This window comes from Oncorhynchus clarkii, chromosome 1 (genome assembly GCF_045791955.1).
Source record: "Oncorhynchus clarkii lewisi isolate Uvic-CL-2024 chromosome 1, UVic_Ocla_1.0, whole genome shotgun sequence".
Lineage (NCBI taxonomy): Eukaryota > Metazoa > Chordata > Actinopteri > Salmoniformes > Salmonidae > Oncorhynchus > Oncorhynchus clarkii.
In genome coordinates, this window is record NC_092147.1 from 22,990,348 (window position 1) to 23,011,569 (window position 21,222).

The following is a 21,222-nucleotide window of genomic DNA, read 5'->3' on the forward strand; positions in this document are numbered from 1 at the left end:
CTGTATGAAAGGCTGGATCCAATGATGCCTCAGAACCACTGTCTTAGACTGAGGTGAAACTCGTCTGTATGAGTGAGGGAGATGTCATGGAATCCTGCTACTTTAGTCATCTCATCAAGCAGCTCCAAGAACCCTTCCTCTGGGATGTCCAAGGAGGGACATAAGAAGTAGTGGGATGTTAAGACAGAGAGCAAACAACTCTTCAAGACAAAAACATTGTGCATGTGATGTGAGTGTATGCAGCTCTGAAGATAAGGCATTTACGTCGAAAGTACACTTAAGTGGCCCAGTTTCCCCTCTCATCTCATGTTTTAAAAAGGGTGAATCCGTCGACAATGTTGTATGTTGTCCAGTCTGTGGGTCATCATCTTCCTCTGTAAACATGTCCAGCACACTGCCAGGAAGAGGCAGTCTGGACTTGAAGTCATCTTCTTCCCTATGCACAGAGACACTTGCTGAGATGGGATTGTGATTGCAGATACACATGCATGAAATAATTTAGGACAATGCAAGTTAAATCAATGAGACAGCCTACTATGAAATTGCTCAAACTAGTATATCTAATTGATAACAAAGAATAGTTTAAACAATGTTCGGGAAAGGATGCTACCTTGTTTTGGTGGTGTGTTCCTCTGATTTGTGCTTCTTCCTTAATGAGTTGTCATCTCTGTGCCAGTATCGTAGCCTTTTTGTTACATCCTCTAATAGCACATTTTCTATTTCCTCTTCAGAGCTGTTACTGTAACTGACTAACATTCTAATATGTAAAGCTTTCAATTACAAATTCATAAATAAACTTTCTTGATTTATGTCATAAAAATAAGAAATGGGAACATTGATTTTTTTTTTGTTTGAGGGAACACATGTATATATAGATTATACAATGGACAATCGAGCTTGGGGGTACAATATCACATTACAATTACACAAGGACCTTAAGGGACATACATACACTTACAATTCTAACAGCTTTTTTGTTAGTAGAACATTGGACCAATGAACGGATTGCGCAGGCTTGCGATATACTTCCGATAAAAACAAACCGTTGCTGTGGTCATTTATGTCCCCCTGAAACAAAGTACCGTTCAAATTTGTTCCATATTCAGTGACGTTCTGAAAACATTTTCACAGTAGACTATATTGAATCATAATTTACATAATGGTAGTAGAATTTAAGTAGCTGCTTGTGTGGTATATTTTTATTTAAACGTGATTATCAGAACACAAGTGATTATCTGAAACAACCTCTTCATATCAGCATCTTCATGGGTTACAAAACATAGCAAGGCACCACACATTTATATAGCTTTCCCTTACTTACAATCAATAACATTATTTGCGAAAATACACAACAATATTACTGTAATGCATAGCTATAAAAAATATATTCATTGAAGAAAGATAAAAGCTATTCGTTGCAGGTTCCGGGTGTATGTGAGCGTGCCAATTAAACCTTGATTATTCATGTTCCCGTGCCTGGGAAGGAACTCTGAGGCTAGTCAGTTAGCTAGCTAGCGTTTTATTTAAAAACATAAATCGCCTTTTTAAGCGGGAGGAGTATGGCCTAGTGATCACATTCTCTGGGCGTTGACAAAGTTAACCATTCTGGGAAAAATAGAATATTACACATTTAGTTGGGTCATTTAGAACGACACAAAAGCTCTGAATTTTTCGGCCCTGGTGCCAAACCCGGTTGACAAGAGAGCGGACAGATATTCGACTGACCGAGGCTGAATGCGGATATGAAAGGAGGTATTATTGGGCCTACGAATACTTTTTCTGTCAAAATCGTCAGACGCTACAAAAAACTCCGCAAAACGTTAAAGGTATGTTACCAGCAATAATGTCCCAAATATGTTACTCATTTATTTACTGCGTCTATAGATCAGTTTAATAAAATAGCTGAATATTTTCCAATCGCAACATTACAAGCAAACGCAACGTTAGCTAGCTCGCCATACAGATGTATGCAGCTATGCTTCTGCAAAATGAGACAGCGACTGCCGCCCGGCTCCGTTAACAAATTATGGGCCGTTTGCTTTTCTCTCTCGTGTGGAAAATGCAATGGCGTAACTAGCTAGGTAAATCGAGTTGTTTTTCTTCGGTTTACATTCGTGCGCAAACACCGACCAAATGGATGCTTATTGATTGCGCACGCTGTGGATGATTTGAATATGCATGTCACCAATAGTGTAATCTTGGAACACCGATCGTAAATCAACCCAAACCAATATGATTGACATATTCTGAAAGGAGTAACGTTAAGAGCATTACTAGGCATTAGTGCTCACCCGATAGAATGTTTTGAAAAATAGCCTGATGTACTCGGACGCACCAGTTTAAATATTGTCTGTCTCCCTATAATACATATAAATAACAACCTGGACTCAGTGGAAGACGGAATATAGTACATTTAACGTGTTTCCCTCCATTTAGTATGATATGGAGGGAAATGGTATGTATGTATTAATTTGTGGATGTCCAAGTATGTATGATGTTACAAATAACAATTCATATGTTACGAATTCCAATTTGTAAAATATGTTACAAATTTGTAAATAGGTATGATACGTTAGCTAGGTGGCTACTTTTAGCTAGGCTAGGGGTTAGTTGTTGTTTTTTTTTTACATTTATTTAACTTGGCAAGTCAGTTAAGAACTTAAGAACAAATTCTGATGGCATACCGGGGAACAGTGGGTTGTTAAGGGGCCTTGTTAAGGGGCAGATTGTCAGCTCAGGGTTTCAATCCAGCAACATTTCAGTTACTGGCCCAACGCTCTAACCACTAGGCTACCTGCCGGGTTAAGGTTAGATGAAGGGTTAACAAACTTGCTAAGTAGTTGGAAAATAGCAACCCAGCTAGCAATGAGGAATCGGCCCAGAAGCGCCCTCTTCCGGGGAGCTGGAACTGATTGCATCGACCCGGAATTGGGTGTCGGACTCTGTCCGGAATCAAAATGAATGACTGCCCAGAATCGGATCAAGTACATTGAGCCATTTCCGTCTACCAACTTTGCCGGCATCTTACCAGAATCGCCCCAAAGCAAATTTAAATTAATGTATTACAAAATTACCCAATTTAGTAATTTTAAATATTACTATTATATATTTTATACATACAAATTATACCCATCCACAAAAAAAACCCATTTTGTCTTGGTGGAAACACCACACACCTGGTGACCGTGTCAGCGTGCATGCGCCTAGCCTGCCACAGGAGTCTCTACAGCGCAATGGGACAAGACCATCCCTCCCCTACCTCGTGCCGACGCTGAGACAATTGTGCGCCCCCTCATGGGTCTAATGGTCACGGACGGGAAGGGTCTCGAACCAGCGTCTGTAGAAACGCAGTTTGCACTACGATGCAGTGTTTTAGACCGCTGCGCCACTCGGGAAGTTCCAGCCACAAAGTTTAATGCTTATCAATTGCCTTGCACAAAGTATCAAAATACTACACAGGACTCTTAAAGCATTTAATTTAAATGTTAATTTTATTTTTTTAATCACAGAAACAATGAGGGGGGAAATTAAATAAATAATGAAATGTTAATTATATATAGCAGCCTGAGTAATCATCTGCCAGGGAGCAGCCCCGATCGGCCGAGCCCCAAGTAATATATTTGGGCCAGATAACTCACACTGGAATTGGCCCAAGCTCAATCCCTGCATCCTAGCCATAAGTAATACTGCTGAAGGCGGCCCAGACTCTGACTCTCAGCTAAGTGCCCCGACTCTCATCTGGAATTGGCCCAGATCCACTGTGCTAGCTGGGTACAAAGTAGTAAGTAAAGTTGTCCGAGATGAGATTCGAACATGCCGCCTTTGGGTTGCCAGACGTTTGCGTTTTATATGCCCACCCATCCTCCCAGACCAATCAACCTCCTTTAGTTTTTGCCTGAAGTAACCTATCTTATGTAACCATACCAAACCTAACATATCATAGTAATTTGAGTGTAGCGGATTTACATTTTACTATGTTATGTCTAGTCTATGAGACCAGGTTGAAAATAAGGGGTTTTGATTGTTTGGATATGGCTATCTTGTTGTGTGTTTGATGGATCATTAGACAAGTAAGCAGGAATGAAGTAGCCCTCTACAGCTGCTTTTAATCTGATAGAAGGATATAGTAGTAGCAGTGTTGTTTTCTGACCTGCTTCCTCTGAAGTCTGGGGCGGCAGGTAGGCTAGTGGTTAGAGTGTTGGACTAGTAAACTGAAAGGTTGCTAGATCGAATCCCCGAGCTGACAAGGTAAAAGTCTGTCATTCTGCCCCTTGAACAAGGCAGTTAACCCACTTTTACTAGTCCGTCATTGTAAAAAATTATTTGTTCTTAACTGACTTGCCTAGTTAAATATTTTTTTTAATTTTTTTTAAGTCTATCCTTTTGGGCTCTGATAATTATTCTGTTGTCTCAGGGAAAGTCTCTGAAACTGAGATATTGCACTTCTTCTAGGATGCCATACCGCACACAGTACTAGTGAATAGTTTAATAATAATTGTTCCCTTTTTCTGCAGTCATCAGAAGAGGACTGAAGACTCATGGAGACAGTGGGTTAAATTTTTCTAAATTTAAATGTCTTTGCAGCAGGTGTTCTTCCTCTGCATATAATTTTCAGACACCCAATTTATTGCATCCTAAAAACAAGCCCTTTTTTATATATGTATATATTTTTATATTTAGTGATGTTCTCCACCGAAATGGCAGACTAAATTACTGACTTTCCACCCTACCCACCCGTCCACCAATCAATCTACCTTTGATTTTTCTTCATAAAAGCCCCCACTACGATACAAAACTGAATCCCTACACAAGAGCCAGGATGAGTGAGGCGTGGCAGCAGCATGCTGTTGCTCCCCCTCCAGTGGTGCACACCATACCACCGGGGGCGGAGAATGCGTTGGGCTGTGCCGTCTATGGTATCGTCCTGCAGCCTGACCCCGCTCTGCAGCAGTCGCAGCAGCAGCACCAGCATGGCCAGCAGCACAGCCAGCAGCACAGCCAGCAGCAACACCCTACCCAGGTACAGCAGCCCTCTCTGCAGGTAGTGGGCGAGGGCGGTCACAAGTGTGGAGCATGCGGCCACGACATCTCCCACCTGGCCAACCCACATGAGCACCAGTGTATGGTGAGCCAGGACCGCTCCTTCCAATGCACCCAGTGCATGAAGATCTTCCACCAGGCCACTGATCTGCTGGAGCACCAGTGTGTGCAGGTGGAGCAGAAGCCCTTTGTGTGTGGTGTGTGTAAGATGGGCTTCTCCCTGCTCACCTCGCTGGCACAGCACCACACCTCGCACAACAGCACCAACCCCATGAAATGCTCCATCTGTGAGAAGACCTACCGACCGGGCTCCTCTGGGAACACCACACCTTCCTCCTCTGCCACCAACCCTCAGCAGCCGTCTGCTGATGGAGCCTCTTCCAGTGGGAGTGTGGCAGTGGGATCCTCTTCCTCAATTACATTTCCATCGGCCCGTGACAGGCCCTACAAGTGTTCCGTCTGTCAGAAGGGTTTCAGGCACCTGTCAGAGCTGGCACGCCACGAGCGTGTGCACACTGGAGAGAAGCCCTTCAAGTGTGACACGTGTGACAAGAGCTTCAGCCAGTCCTCTCACCTGGCCCATCACCAGCGTACCCACAGCTCTGAGCGCCCATACAAATGTGCTGTGTGTGACAAGAGCTTCAAGCACCGCTCCCACCTGGTGCGCCACATGTACGCCCATTCCGGAGAGCACCTGTTTAAGTGCAACCTGTGTGAACTGCACTTCAAGGAGTCTTCGGAGCTGCTGCATCATCCATGCCACCCACAAGGGGCACGCCCCTTCCGCTGTGCAACCTGTGGAAAGGGCTTCAAGCGTCCATCAGACCTGCGGCAGCATGAGCGCACTCACTCTGAGGAGCGTCCCTTCCACTGTGAGGAGTGCCAGATGAGTTTCAAACAGCAGTATGCCCTGGTGCGCCATAGGCGCACGCACAAAAACCCATCTGACCGCCCCTTCAAGTGCAACCTTTGTGACAAAGGCTTCTTGCAGCCATCCCATCTGCTGTACCACCAGCACGTCCACGGCATGGAGAACCTGTTCAAGTGTGCATCCTGCCAGAAGGAATTCAGTCAGTCAGGAGAGCTGCTGCGCCACAAATGCGGTGAGTCGTCCTCTTCATCTAGGGAGACAGACAAGCCTTACAAATGTGACGTGTGCGGCAAGGGATACAAGAAGAGTTCGACACTGCAGCGACATCAGAACTCGCACTGTCAAGAGAAGCCCCTAAAGTGCTCCCTATGTGACCGCCGCTTCCTGTCATCCTCAGAGTTCGTGCAGCACCGCTGCGACCCGTCCCGAGAGAAGCCCTTAAAGTGTCCCGAATGCGAGAAGCGCTTCAAGTACTCGTCTGACCTGAATAGGCACAAGCGTGTCCACACCGGGGAGAAGCCCTATAAGTGTGCTAGCTGTGATAAAGGCTTCAAGCAACGGGAGCACCTGGCCAAGCATCAGAGTGTGCATTCCAGAGATGCCCAGTTCAAGTGTGTTTGGTGTGGAGAGCGCTTTGGAGACCTGGGAGCTTTGCAGGAGCACACAGTCCAGCACACAGCTGAAGGAGGGGGTTACCCTGTGCCACCTTGCATATAGTCACGCCCCTCCGCTCTGTACAAGTTCATAGCAAACGTCCCTGTCTACCATTAATTTGCAGCACCCAGCTTAACACACTTGAACTGGGCATCTCTGGAGTGCACACTCTGGTGCTTTCCAGAGATACCCAGTTCAAATGCTTTGGAGACCTGGGAGCCTTGCAGGAGCACACAGTCCAGCACAAATCTAAAGGGAGGGTTACCCGATGGTAGGTTACTCTGTGACACTTCTTATCCAGTCCATAGCAAATGTCCCTGCCTACTCTTAATTTGCCCCCAGCATATACAATCCATACCCTCACTTCCCATCTGAAAACTGATACCAGTCCACTTCCCCACCCTAAGAAACCCATACAATTTATAATTGTTAAAAACAAAAAATAGAAGTCACTGCCAAGTGTCACTGCTTTAGGGCTACTGTCTGAAGGACAAAGGAGACACCAACAAGGATATGTCTTTCACTTCAAACACTAGGGTGGATGTTCTAGCCCAGGTCATTTACTCTTATCTATCCTTACCTTCTTGAATCAACTTCCTTGCAAGTGGGGAAAAAAATAAATGTAAATCACCACATTCGCCTACATTTCTGTCTATGAAAAGCTTTGCATTTGTACATAAATTACCTTGTAGATTAAAAAGAAAAAAAGGCGATGTGGACCAGTTCCCCTTGTGATGACCTGCTTGACCGGTGTGTTGCACCATGACCCAGAACTATTCTCTTGCCAACAGTGGTTGTCACTATAGAATGCATCTACAGAGATCCTGCATGCATTAATGTTCCATTCTCTTACCCAGGATACTCAAGACTTTTATGATTGCTAAGTTTCAGCAGCTGCTACAGTCTACTGATGGCCTCTTGCTTTTTTTATTTTGGAATCAATGACGCTGTATCAACTCTGATATAAAATGTTTTGTTTGGTGGGTGGAGGGTTGAAATTATTGTGTATTGGTTACTTTTCCACAACCTAATCACTGTAGTAGCAGTGTATGCATATCAGGAAATGGAACCGGTTCAGGGAACAGAACCAGAAATATCACTAAAACAAAAATGATGATCAGAACCGGGAACGGAAGTGATCTATACTGTTCTGGAACAGAACCGTTATTTTAAAAGCACGGGAACCGGGTAATAATGTTATTTTACATTCCAGGTATTTTTTTTACAGTCCCACAAACGCAACAATGCGCCTATGCAAAGCCCTCACTCTGTCACTCAGAACATCTTTGTGTGTGTGTAGTTTACCTGTCCCTCCCCCTCCGAAGCACTGTAGCCTACTGACGTTACATGCGTGATTCAGAAATTTATAGATTTTTTTATTAGAGTAGAATCGATTAACTTTATCAATGCTGGTTAACTATAGTATCCTTATCACGTTTCTCATTGGATTTATTAACTACAAAAAGGTAAGATGTGTTTTTTATTTTAATTCTGATGCCGCTCTGCACACAAGTTTGTTAGTTAGCTCTCGTCCAACTTTTAAGCCAACTCTTTTCAAGTTCAAAGACATTCAGTTCCTTCATATAAGCCGCTCCTCCGTAGGTATAATTCTGTGGGCCTAGTTCAGATAATGCATGTCATCACAAGATGCCCAGCACTTCAAGCCTCTTCCTCCAACCTCTCAATCTTTCCCCACCTGGAAAATTTCAATCGCATCTCGCGCCCTACACTTGTTTACCCATGCAGTAGATGTCAGACAACTATTGCTTGCCCGTGCCATAGCAAGCTGCTCTATCCTCACTGATTGGTGAAGTAATTTAATGTTGAGCTAAATGTAGAGGTTAAAAAAGGAATGATATAAATCATTACTTTCTTGGGTTTGAACCGGTTCAGAACATTAATTTGGCTGGTGGAACAGTGCAACATAATGTAAAAAATAATGGTTCTGTTCTTCAGAATGAAACAATTGGAAAATAATTTTGCTTCCAACCTCTGATGCATATACAATAAAATCATACACCTCTACTCTTTGCTTAAGTATTTGTATGATTTTTTTTTATGTACACGAATCAACTCCAATTAGAAGTGGTTTATTTTTTACATTGTTTTTGTGCTATTGTGAAATATTACAAAAGTTTGTGACTGTATGTGGACGTATATGTGGCCATCATTGTGGCAACTATAGTTTGTACCAAAAACACCATTGTACTGCAGCAAATCCCAAAGGTGTGGAGATTAACCAGCTGAAGTATCAAGACATCTCACTGGTATATAGAAATATATATTTCACACATATACAGTTCATATTCCTACAGAGATCAGTGAAGAGTATCTGTGCTGAAAATGTCTAAAACCTGATCAAGCTTCCTCTTACATATGTAGTACAATATGTATGTGAGTATGTTTACCAGTTTGGTTACAAAAGTTGCATAACTATTGTTTCTAAAACTGCATTGGCTGTTTTGTATGTTACAACTTTTTATCATATGAGGACTTTAATTGTTTTTCATATTTTCAAGTCATAGTTATGATAGTGGTATATGTTGCAAGTTTCCAAGGAGAACATTCTGTCTCTAAGCTCTACAAGGATTCTGACCCCTGGTGCTCCTTTGTGTTTATTTGATGAATGATTGTTGAATCATGTCTGTGAAAATGGAATCCTGACTGTGAAGTGGATTGTATAAAACATACATCTGGTGTAGAATTTTGTCAGGTGTGTATAGTTTAACCCCAGTTATGTCAAACTTATCTGCAGTAGATTTGTGCAGATCATTTTAACTTCTGGATTTTATAGCCTTATTTTTTTTATAGCATCCTTACCAAAATGGGCTGCTTAAGCTTGATTGCAAAAGTTATGGATTGACTCTTTATAGTCTGTAAGTGGTAAGACAACTAATAAGGCAAAAATCTGTGTCAACTTTGAGGGCAAATCAATGTGGCTCAAAGTGTTTTTTTTGTTTGGGGGGGGTCTTTTTTTCAAAGGAAGTATTTCAAGGGGATGTATTTGGTTGTGGTTTGAGTGCAGTATTGAAAAACTATTTTATGATAAGGTAATGCTAACTTTGAGGAAGGTTATTTTTTTATAATCAGTTTCAGTAGACTGTTAAACTGGGGTCAGGGTTATTTAGAAACCCATTCTACTCCAGAACTGACTGCCTCAACGTTGTTGCTCTGTTTCTTGTACTGTGCTGTGTTTTTTGTTTCCTCCATCGTCACCTGAGGCGGGCTAACAGTTTGTCATTTGTCTGTCGTCATTCGTCTTTCATCTGGCATTAAGACCACATCAAAAAGCAGTTGCGACTTGAATTAAAAAGAAAAGTACTGTATATGTTTAGTTTATATACATTTTTAAAAATTATTTTAATCTATATGAATATTTCCATTCTTGGGAGGAGGTAACAGGGCCTTTTAGGATGTAATGGGAGGAGATGTTTGATTGATGGAAGGGTCATTAGGACTGTGATTGACATTACTTTTCATCCGGTGTAGTGTATAACAGTTAGCCCCAATTGACCCTGCTTTCTCTGTTCTGTGCATGCCTGCTGTGTTAGTTCCTGTAATCTGTCCTAGGTATTAGTGCTTCAGATGGCACTTATTCCACATAGCTTTTTTTCAAATTGTTATGTGAAAAAATATTTGTGACAATGTACAGTATGTGTACATTCATGCTAAAATATCTGTATGTAGCATTCATTACACACAGCACTAACAAATAAACTTTTTATAAAGGGGGGGGGTGTCATGTATGTTTTAATTGCAGAGGGGACTGGCATGTATTCTTTCAGGGTTTTTAAGTATGTAGATTAGGTAGTTAAACAATATGACAAGATGTGTACATTCACTTAAATCAAATGTTCTAATTTGTAATGGGGTGTGTAATGCTTGCTTAAATATAGACTGTAACATGTCCTTTATGCCGCCCAGAAGAAATACACTGCACTTACCATTGATAATGTAATGTACAAATATAACACTCATGTAGTTAATTGTAATCTCTGTTAACCCAGAACCAAAATCTTGTATAATTTGGTCAGATGCTATTTGTTTATATAGTCTGTCAACAGTAGAGTGGTTATGCTGCAAAATGTTACTCAAGCGTTCACTAAAAGCAATATATACCCTGTATACCCTGAAAATATTTAGATATGGAGCCACTGCAGGGGGGGAGGGGGGGGCAGCAGCAGCCATTTTTCAAAGTGGCCTCTGACTGTATTACTTAATATACAATTTATATAGAGGACTGCTTTGTGGTAAAGGAACCAAATTAGTCAGAGCTGAAAAGATTTAGATATTGAGTCACCCCAGATTTGGGCCATCTCACAACATGGCTGCCAACTAACAATTTTACAGTTCAGAAGGACTATTTGAGAACTGCATTTGGTAGAGAAGTAGATTTACGTAGCCTGAAAATATTTTGATGCGGAGCCACCACAGATTTGGCCCCTGGGGGCTGTGGCAGCCATCTTTGAAAATTACTGCCTAACAGTACCAATATTTTACAATGACTATTTCAAGAGAAAGGCTCCAAATTTAAGACTTAGGCTTAGAGCCACTACATATTTGGCCCCTGGGGCTGTGATGGCATCTCACAAAATGGCCACTATCGGTAGTAATTTACAGTTTTGATGGCTTTATTTGTTAGAGAAACAACAAATTTAGTACAGAGATGAATGTATGTACAATGAAAAGATCTGGCAGCATTCTTAAATTCATTTTACCCCAATTAGGCAAGAGGAGGAGTCCAATCAAGTTGTAAAAACATCTTAAGGATGTGACTGAGCTCAATTTCAAGTCTCATAGGAAAGGGTCTGAATACTTATGTAAATATAAGGTATTAATGTTGTTTTAATTTTTTTTAATATAAATTGGCAATCATTTCTACAAACCTGTTTTCACTTTGTCATTATGGGGTATTGTGTGTAGATTGAGGGGGGGAAATAATTTAATACATTTTAGAATAAGGCTGTAACGTAACAAAATGTGGAAAAAGTCAAGGGGTCTGAATACTTTCCGAATGCACTGTAATTATCTTAAAATATAGCTGCAAGCAGAAATTAATGGGGTTCCCAGGATAACAAAGGACACGAGACCAGTTGGATAACAAAGCAAGCACTATCATGTAGGAACTATCTTCCTTTATGTGCATTCATGAGTCTAAATAAAAAATGTGCTAATATTCATCTACTTGTATAGTTTGGCCGTCTTTGAATGCATCAACATTATTTTTTTCAATCTCTTCAGGAACCATTGTGATGAGACCAAATTTGGAGTGAATCAGACTTATTCCATGACAAGATTATTTTAAGCAATAGTGTAACATTGTAAAAAAAAAAACAACTGAATTGTTAATATACTGAACAAAAATATAAACGCAAAAGTGTTGGTCCCATGTTTCATGAGATGAAATAAAAGATCCTGAATTTTTCCATACTCACAAAAAGCTTATTTTTGTGCCCCAATTTGTTTACATCCCTGTTAGTGAGCATTTTGCCTTTGCCAAGATAATCCATCCACCTGACAGGTGTGGCATATCAAGAAGCTGATTAAATAGCATGATCATTACACAGGTGCACCTTGTGCATGGGACATTAAAAGGCCACTCTAAAATGTGTCGTTTTGTCACACAGCACAATGCCAGCAGCATACCACTGCTGGCTTGCTTCTGAAGCTAAGCATGGTTGGTCCTGTTCAGTCCTTGGATGGGAGACCAGATGGTGTTGGAGGGCCAGTAGGAGGCACTCTTTTTTTTTTAAATATCCCAATGCCCGAGGGCAGTGATTGGCAGTGACACTGCCCTGTGTAGGGTGCCGTCTTTTGGATGGGACATTAAACGGGTGTCCTGACTCTGCGGTGTCCTGACTCTGCGGTGTCCTGACTCTGCGGTCATTAAAGATCCCATGGCACTTATCGTAAGAGTAGGGGTGTTAACCCTGGTGTCCTGGCTAAATCCCCAATCTGGCCATCAAACCATCACGGTCACCTAATAATCCCCCTCCTCTCCCCTGTAACTATTCCCCAGGTCGTTGCTGCAAATGAGAATGTGTTCTCAGTCAATTTACCTGGTAAAATAACAGATAAAATGCCACAGATGTCTCAGGTTTTGAGGGAGCATGCAATTTACATGCTGACTGCAGGAATGTCCACCAGAGCTGTTGCCAGAGAATTGAATGTTAAATTCTCTACCATAAGCTACCTCCAACATCGTTTTAGAGAAGTTGAGAGTAAGTCCAACCGGCCTCACAACCGCAGACCAATTGAAACCACGCCAGCCAAGGACCTCCACATCCGGCTTCTTTACCTGTGGGATTGTCTAAGGCCAGCCACCTGGACAGCTGATGAAACTGAGGAGCATTTCTATCTGTAATAAAGCCCTTTTCTATGGAAAAACTCATTCTGATTGTCAGGGCCTGGCTCCCCATTAGGTGGGCCTATGCCCCTGCCCGGTCATGTGAAGTCCATAGGTTAGGGCCTAATTAATTTATTTCAATTGATTGATTTTCTTATGTGAACTGTAACTCAGTAAAATGTTACATGTTGCGTTTTTATATTTTTGTTCAGGATAGTTTCCTTATTTTTTAAGATATCAATGCCAAAAGTAACATGGTTCATCATGGTAATGTCTCTGATGACCCTAAAATAAAGGTTCAAGTTAATAGGCCATTGTGAAGTGGATGTACAAAGGATTGAAAAGAACACATAAAATCAGATTTCTGGATTTATCAATAACTCCGCCATATCTTATTAACCAATCCCTTAGCTTTTCTCAAATAAAGCAAAGAGATGTACCATGGGCCTACGAATTTGGTGTTATTTGGACATAGTTCATGAGAAGAAGATTTCTAAGATGGAGGAAAATCTATCCTGATGGGTTCTCGAGCCAAATTTGTTCAGCATGAGGAAAGATGCCCACATTCAAAGTTAAGGCCAATCAGTGCCATTCATTTTGACCAAGTTACTTATTGCCTCTAGTTTCTGTGTGTCAAATTAGAAAAAAAGTTGCCAATCTATGTATAAGTTATTTGACCAAGTCAAGGAATGTTTTAAAATCTAAGAATAACAATAGTTTTCACAACTTTGCTGTGAACCCCTAATGATGGTTTTGGAGGTCTCTCGGATCAACAATCACCACCAAAAGTCCATGGTTTACTAAACTGTTGCATAGCCTTTACTTTGATGAAATAGCAGAAAATGATATTAAACTGCAAGTAGAAAAAGTAGTGTCATACTTTTGTTAATGAAACAGTTTTAAAAGGAAAAGATTATGTGTGCCAGCTAAAGCTCTTGTCTGACTGAGAAAATTGTCCACAACAATTGTGAACTATTCCAACTTAATGGCTGGGATATTTCCCAGGTACAACTTTTTTTTGACCCCTCCCAAGTTTTCTGAGCGAAAAAAAAAAAAGTTGTATTTTTATTGTTGGACAAAAGACTAAAAACACCAGCAAATTAGCTATTTTTTAATTTTTGAAATCTGTTCCATAGTATTCCCACACATAATAGAGAGATGTATGTGATCGTGTACAAATGTAAGAAAGATTTGAAATGATGTTTTAGTTATATCTGTTTGGGCTTCTTGCGGTCAATTTGCAAATGATTTGTAATTATGTTCCGGCCCCTTGACCATTCGCTCAATAAAAAATAGTTTGCAGCTTAATCTAGTTGATCCCTGTATTATACTGTGTGTAACTGTTAAACCTTTTGTGTTTCAGGAGATCCAGGCCAAGAAGTATAGGCCATGACATTTTGTAGATTAATGGTTTGCAAAATAGTGGTACAGTCTGGGGACATTTAGTAAGATGGCTGCCAGGGCCAAATCTGCAGTGGCGCCACATCTAAATATTTTAAGGGTATCTAAGGCTACCATAGTGTTACCATTGGCAACCATTTTGTAAGATGGCCTCCACAGCCCCCAGGGGCCTAATCTGTGGTGGCTCCATATCTAGATCTTTTCAGGCACCATAAATCTAGGGTCTATGACACATTTGGTGCCTTTACCTCAAAGCAGTCCTTCTGAATTGTAAAATGTTGTTAGTTGGGGGCCATTTAAAAAAATGGCTGCCACACCCCCCAGAGGTCAAATCTGGGGTGGCTCCATATTGAAATCTTTTCAGGGTACATATTTTGTGTTTTTATCAAAAAATGAACGATTTATCAGCTTAACCACCCTACTACAAGCGATAAGTTCAATTGTGACTTAAAACATGATTGTTCAACCATTCAACAAATGTTCCATATACTGAAAGTTAAAAACAGCTAAAACACGAGTTACTTTATAAGGGCATATCTCCGCTAGTTTACAAAAGAGACTGATGGATTTTTGACTGCTTTGGATGATTGAATATTTGCAGAGAATAGATTTATTAGGAAGCATGTGCGGATTCACCGGGCTGTGACTGGTCCTGCTCCTGCAGCTTCCTTCAGCTTGTTCCAGGTCTTGGTGTGTGTCTTCAGAGCCATCTGTATGGATGGCATGGAAATCAGGAACTTTCTGGTTCTATAATGATAATTTCAGAACTGCATGTCCCTTACCCAACATGATAACATTACTTAAAAAGGGTACCTATGTAAGGACTTCGTAACATTTACGAATTCATAAGCAGAACAGAAGCCAATTGCAAAACAACATGAACATATTATTATCAATGTGTTATGAAGTATGTACTTACCTTCTGTAGGTACCCTTCGTAAGTAAAGTTATATCTAACCTACAACTTTGACTCTCACCTCAGATATCTCAACTTTTCGCTCCCAGGCTCGGACACTCTGCTCGAGCTGGCTATGGGAGGCCTTAGCTGTGATGTATTGCAGCACGTGGGGAACACGGAAATCTGCCAGCTGGCCTCGCAGCTTCCTGTTAAGAGTCTCTGCCTTGGCTCGCTCCTGCCCAAGAAGGACACAAAGAGGGGGATATTTATTAGCCTACCCACCAGCAGTGTTGCAAACATAGCTGAATAGTTGGCTACAAAAATCGTATGATTTTGGTTAAAAACTAAACAGGTGAATGTTAAATTGACCTCTTCTGCCTGCAGTGTCTCCTCCTCGATCTTCACCAGCATCTCCTTACGGGAGGTGATGTCACTACTAAGCAGCTTTGACTCACATGTCATGCTCTGCAGCTTCTTCTACAATGGGAAAAACAACACATTTCCTTATCAAAGTCCCAAACCCCCACGTACGTACTAACACAACAAAGGTCAAGTACCTTAGTTGGGCCTGGGTGATGAAAATAAGCCTAGAGTTTTATCAGTTTATCTCAAGGGATCTACCTCTCAAGTTCAGATTCCCCAACCAGGAATATATAATTCCGCTCTCCTGAACCTGATCACACCCCTGCACAAGAAAAGAGATGTACAGTGGGGCAAAAAAGTATTTGTGGTGTGTTTGGGATCATTGTCATGCTGAAAGACCCAGCCACGTTTCATCTTCAATGCCCTTGCTGATGGAAGGAGGTATTCACTCAAAACCTCACGATACATGGCCCCATTCATTCTTTCCTTTACACGGATCAGTCGTCCTGGTCCCTTTGCAGAAAAACAGCCCCAAAGCATGATGTTTCCACCCCCATGCTTCACAGTTAGTATGGTGTTCTTTGGATGCAACTCAATATTCTTTGTCCTCCAAACACAACGAGTTGAGTTTTTACCAAAAAGTTATATTTTGGTTTCATCTGACCATATGGCATTTTCCCAATCTTCTTCTGGATCATCCAAATGCTCTCTAGCAAACTTCAGATGGGCCTGGACATGTACTGGCTTAAGCAGGGGGACACGTCTGGCACTGCAGGATTTGAGTCCCTGGCGGCGTAGTGTGTTACTGATGGTAGGCTTTGTTACTTTGGTCCCAGCTCTCTGCAGGTCATTCACTAGGTCCCCCTGTGTGGTTCTGGGATTTTTGCTCACCGTTCTTGTGATTATTTTGCCCCCACGGGGTGAGATCTTGCGTGGAGCCCCAGATCGAGGGAGATTATCAGTGGTCTTGTATGTCTTCCATCTCCTAATAATTGCTCCCACAGTTTATCTATTCAAACCAAGCTGCTTACCTATTGCAGATTCAGTCTTCCCAGCCTGGTGCAGGTCTACAATTTTGTTTCTGGTGTCCTTTGACAGCTCTTTGGTCTTGGCCATAGTGGAGTTTGGAGTGTGACTGTTTGAGGTTGTGGACAGGTGTCTTTTATACTGATAACAAGTTCAAACAGATGCCATTAATACAGGTAACGAGTGGAGGACAGAGGAGCCTCTTAAAGAAGTTACAGGTCTGTGAGAGACAGAAATCTTGCTTGTTTGTAGGTGACCAAATACTTATTTTCCACCATAATTTGCAAATAAATTCATAAAAAATCCTACAATGTGATTTTCTGGATTTATTTTCTCCATTTTGTCTGTCATAGTTGAAGTGTACCTATGATGAAAATGACAGGCCTCTCTCATCTTTTTAAGTGGGAGAACTTGCACAATTGGTGGCTGACTAAATACTTTTTTGCCCCACTGTACATACAATAGTGTTCAAATAGGAATCAAACCTTGTAGGAGTTGAGAACCTGTAGGGTGTTTCCTGCCAGGAGTTTTAGGCGCAGAAGGTCCTGGTTTCTTTCATCAATGCGTTCGAGATACTGGCTGTTCTCGATCTTCAGCTGCTGGAAATCCACCTCGTGCAGGGCTTCACCCATTTCCTCTTTCTGCCGTAGCTGTAACTGCAACTTCCTCTTCTGCACATGGAGAGCTGCATTCTTCAACCGCAACTTCTCAACCAGTGTGTCCTGTAGGATGATGTAAAAGTAGCAGCAGGATGAGACAAATAGGTGATGAGGTCAGAGAAACAGGGCAGCAGTCGGTAACAGTGAATGCTGATATTGAAGCTTGCATTACTTCCAAGATTTGTAATAAAACTCAGGAACCAAATGTGATTTAAGAACTCTGACCTGACCACCCTGCCTGACATGCAGCTTGCTTACCTTTGCTCTCATCCTGTCCTCAAAATAACGAATGACCTTCTCTGCACCCATCATGACACCTCTCTTCTCCCTCAACACCTTAGCGACATCACGGTCAAACTCATAACTTGCTTTCTTGACCTCCACAAGTCGAATATCTGCTTCCTCCAGAGTTGCCTAATATGGGGAAGGGCCCAGAAATGATTGGTTATCAAGCTTTTAATACAATGTACAGTACCAGTCAAAGGTTTGGACACACCTACTCATTCAAGGGTTTTTCTTTATTTTTTTTTACTATTTTCTACATTGTAGAATAATAGTGAAGACATCAAAACTATGAAATAAAACATATGGAATCATGTAGTAAACAAAAAAGTGTTAAGCAAACCAAAATATAATTTATGTTGAAGATTCTTCAAAGTAGCCTTTTGCCTTGAGGACAGCTTTGCACACTCTTGGCATTCTCTCAACCAGCTTCACTGGGAATGCTTTTCCAACAGTCTTGAAGGAGTTCCCACATATGCTAAGCATTTGTTGGCAGCTTTTCACTCTGCAGTCCAACTCATCCCAAACTATCTCAATTTGGTTGAGGTCGGGTGATTGTGGATGCCAGGTCATCTTATGCAGCACTCCATCACTCTCCTTCTTGGTCAAATAGCCCTTACACATCCTGGAGGTGTGCTGGGTCATTGTTCTGTTGAAAAATAAATTATAGTCACACTTAGCGCAAACCAGATGGGATGGTGTATCGATGCAGAATGCTGTGGTAACCATGCTGGTTAAGTGTGCCTTGAATTCTAAATATATCACTGACAGTGTCACCAGCAAAGCACCATCACACCACCTCATCCATGCTTCACGGTGGGAACCACACATGCAGAGATCATGCGTTCACTTACTCTGCGTTTCACAAAGTCACGCCGGTTGAAACCAAAATCCTCAAATTAGGACTCATCAGACCAAAGGACAGATTTCCACCGGTCTAATGTCCATTGCTCGTGTTTCTTGGCCCAAGCATGTCTCTTTGCTGCAATTTCTGAGGCTTGTAACTCAAAGGAACTTCTGCAGCAGAGGTAACTCTTGAGTATTCCTTTCCTGTGGCGGTCCTCATGAGAGCCAGTTTCATCATAGTGCTTGATGGTTTTTGAGACTGCACTTGAAGAAACTGTGATGGAAATGTTATACATGTGCTTTTCTAATAACCAATTTCTGTGTTCATGCAAGTGAGTGATTGAACGAATCCTCATTTATCAGTATCTGCAATTTTGCAGTATGCCCAGACCTTGTTTTGAGAACAAAAGATATCTCAGTTTCAAGTTCTCAGCTTAGAGAGAAGAAGCCTCGTGAAGTATTGGTCTGTCACATGTTATGAACCAGTATTGGTAGGTCACATGAATGAAAAACGGTAATGCTGAATGGATTATGCAAATAAATTATGCAAATAAATAAATCATGCAAATATAACTTGTCTGTATATAGCTGTATATAAGACAACTGCTGGGACTGCCGCAGCAGAGCTCCTAACAGACATTCACTATGGCGCATCGGGTTTGTTGGAACCTCTCCAGCGCTCTGATAATAAACAATGATTCATTTATGATTGACTTTGAGTGTCCCTGTATAAGAATTTCCACAACAAAACTTTCAAAGTTCTTGAAATTTTCCGGATTGATTGACCTTCATGTCTTAAAGTAATGATGGACTGTCGTTTCTCTTTGCTTATTTGAGCTGTTCTTGCCATAATATAGACTAGGTATCCTACCAAATAAGGCTATCTTCTGTATACCACCCCTACCTTGTCACAACACAACTGATTGGCTCAAATGCATAAAGAAGGAAAGAAATTCCACAAATTAACTTTTGACAAGGCACACCTGTTAATTGAAATGCATTCCAGGTGACTACCTCACAAAGCTGGTTGAGAGAATGCCAAGAGTGTGCAAAACTGTCATCAAGGCAAAAGGTGGCTACTTTGAAGAATCTCAAATATTAAATATTTTGGGATTTGTTTTTAAAAAATGGGTTACTACATGATTCCATGTGTTATTTTATAGTTTGATGTCTTCACTGTTATTCTACAATGTAGAAAATAGTAAAAAATAAAGACAAATCCTGGAATGAGTAGGTGTGTCAACACTTTTGACTGGTACTGTAATAATGCCAGAAATCTGAATGGGTTTCAATGCATCTTAACTACATAGACCACAACTAAACCAAATCACATATTCCTCTGCAGGTTACACAGATCCAGAATAGTCTTTCTCTATCCATTCTCTCTCTGTTTGTATATTGTGTTTACCTTATAGTTGTGGAGCACTCTTTCTGAGCTCTCCTTCAGTTTCTCCAGGTCCTCCTTGGTTTCATCTAACTCTCTCTGTGCCACGTCACACTTTTGCTCCAATGTCAGACGTTGTAACTGCTCCAGAGCCATTGTCCGTGTTTTTATCTTTCTCCCACGGCCCTAAAGCCACAGAAATACAAGCATTCAAACATGCAGTAAAAACCCTTATTTTTCTATGGTAATAACACACACATTTTGTATTTCCCACCCAAGCCTTAGCCAACCATCTCCTCATTGGTTTATAGAAGCAGGTACCCACGTGCCATCTCCTCATTGGTTATACCCAGGTGGGTGATTGAAAGACGAACTTTGTTGCTGGTTGTCGTGGTAATACAATAGAAGTTTAGATGCAATCACCATATAAGTTCAAAGATGAAAAAGCCTGGAAGGAGGAGAGATGACTAGAAACGATTCGGTTGGCCGTTTATGTGTGGATTAATTTGTCGGAGTAGAGGACCTTGTGCAGTTCAGGTAAAATAACAACTCAGAGTTTATATCCCAGGACAAAACTAGCAACAGCAAGCTAGCTAAATAGGACAAATTTGCTAGCAAGTGCAAGCTAACTAGCTAAATTGCCATACATGTTTAATGCTTTCCGACCTGTCCCCAAATTAATTGTTTTGATATATTAACCTGCATGTCGTGATCGCGTTTGGTGTAGGGGGACAAAATACATTTATGCACGATAGTGCACGCGCGCAGCCGGTTTGGGATCCTGTTAGCAATTGGTGACGCAGACGCTCGTTGGCGCGCGCGAGCAGTACGGATGGAATATTTGAAAAACATGGATTTCTAAATTTATTTTTGCGACGCTCGCGCACGCGACGTGTCCGGTCTGGTCAGCATGTTAAACCTACGAGGTTATAGTGGACGACGAGACTATGGTGCATGAGTCAATCACGAGAGGTCAAAGAACATATAGGGTAGGGAAATCCATTTCATTCAACACATTAAGTTTGTGGAAGTTGTGCAAGATGCTTTCTCATACCCCTCCAATCTCCAACTGTGATGCTGCAGCTGCCCCCAGAGAATCTGATAAAGGCTGAGGAACCAAGTCCCTGGGGTCCAAGCGGCTTATATACCGCTCATACATATCAGTTTCTGCCCGTAGCACCGCATTGGAGCGTCTGGAAAAAGAGGCAGTGAGGGACAAGGCCTTTTGTTTTTTTGCGGCCACAAATTGCTACTCTATGTAGCAAATCTATGAGTTAAGACAAGAGTTAAGAAGTGTTGAAACTGAAAAATATCTTTATACCTGAGTTCTTTGACGAGTTCAACGAGATGTCGCTTATCTGCTTCAGCAACATCTTGAACCGTCTCTGCCATGGTTGCTAAGGTAAACAAACAGGTGGGAAGGCGGTTGCTGCGTCTGCTCAGACCAGCCAT

At 41.5% G+C, this 21,222-nt stretch overlaps 2 protein-coding genes across 4 annotated transcripts; one reads left to right on the forward strand and one right to left on the reverse strand.

The window, feature by feature from the left end:
• The first annotated feature begins 1,420 nt into the window (after positions 1 to 1,420).
• On the forward strand, positions 1,421 to 10,297 carry LOC139386682 (zinc finger protein 319-like). 3 transcript variants are annotated; one of them, XM_071132577.1, is made up of 4 exons: positions 1,421 to 1,826; positions 3,561 to 3,781; positions 4,515 to 4,547; positions 4,681 to 10,297. In XM_071132577.1, the coding sequence occupies exon 4, from the start codon at positions 4,820 to 4,822 to the stop codon at positions 6,626 to 6,628; it is 1,809 nt and encodes a 602-aa protein (XP_070988678.1). In that variant the 5' UTR covers positions 1,421 to 1,826; positions 3,561 to 3,781; positions 4,515 to 4,547; positions 4,681 to 4,819; the 3' UTR covers positions 6,629 to 10,297. The 3 variants fall into 3 exon arrangements, with proteins under 3 accessions (XP_070988678.1, XP_070988630.1, XP_070988747.1); XM_071132529.1 differs by lacking the exon at positions 3,561 to 3,781 and having other exon boundaries at positions 4,777 to 10,297; XM_071132646.1 differs by lacking the exon at positions 3,561 to 3,781 and having other exon boundaries at positions 1,421 to 1,752.
• A 1,104-nt stretch (positions 10,298 to 11,401) lies between these two features.
• On the reverse strand, positions 11,402 to 21,222 carry LOC139415716 (cilia and flagella associated protein 263). The gene is made up of 8 exons (XM_071163815.1): positions 21,092 to 21,222; positions 20,825 to 20,963; positions 19,795 to 19,956; positions 17,517 to 17,672; positions 17,085 to 17,321; positions 15,580 to 15,687; positions 15,290 to 15,445; positions 11,402 to 15,022 (listed from the first exon to the last, which is right to left on the reverse strand). Exons 1-8 carry the CDS (start codon positions 21,220 to 21,222, stop codon positions 14,945 to 14,947), a joined length of 1,167 nt encoding a protein of 388 aa, XP_071019916.1. The 3' UTR covers positions 11,402 to 14,944.

Bases quoted from the DNA above. Each gene is read 5' to 3' on its own strand.
- LOC139386682 (XM_071132577.1), top strand. From the start codon at position 4,820: ATGAGTGAGGCGTGGCAGCAGCATGCTGTTGCTCCCCCTCCAGTGGTG.
- LOC139415716 (XM_071163815.1), bottom strand. From the start codon at position 21,222: ATGGCTGGTCTGAGCAGACGCAGCAACCGCCTTCCCACCTGTTTGTTT. The intron at 20,964-21,091 runs GTATAAAGATAT...CTCTTTTTCCAG, and splicing joins GAACTCGTCAAAGAACTCAG to ACGCTCCAATGCGGTGCTAC. The intron at 19,957-20,824 runs GTATGAGAAAGC...CTGTGGCTTTAG, and splicing joins CACAGTTGGAGATTGGAGGG to GGCCGTGGGAGAAAGATAAA.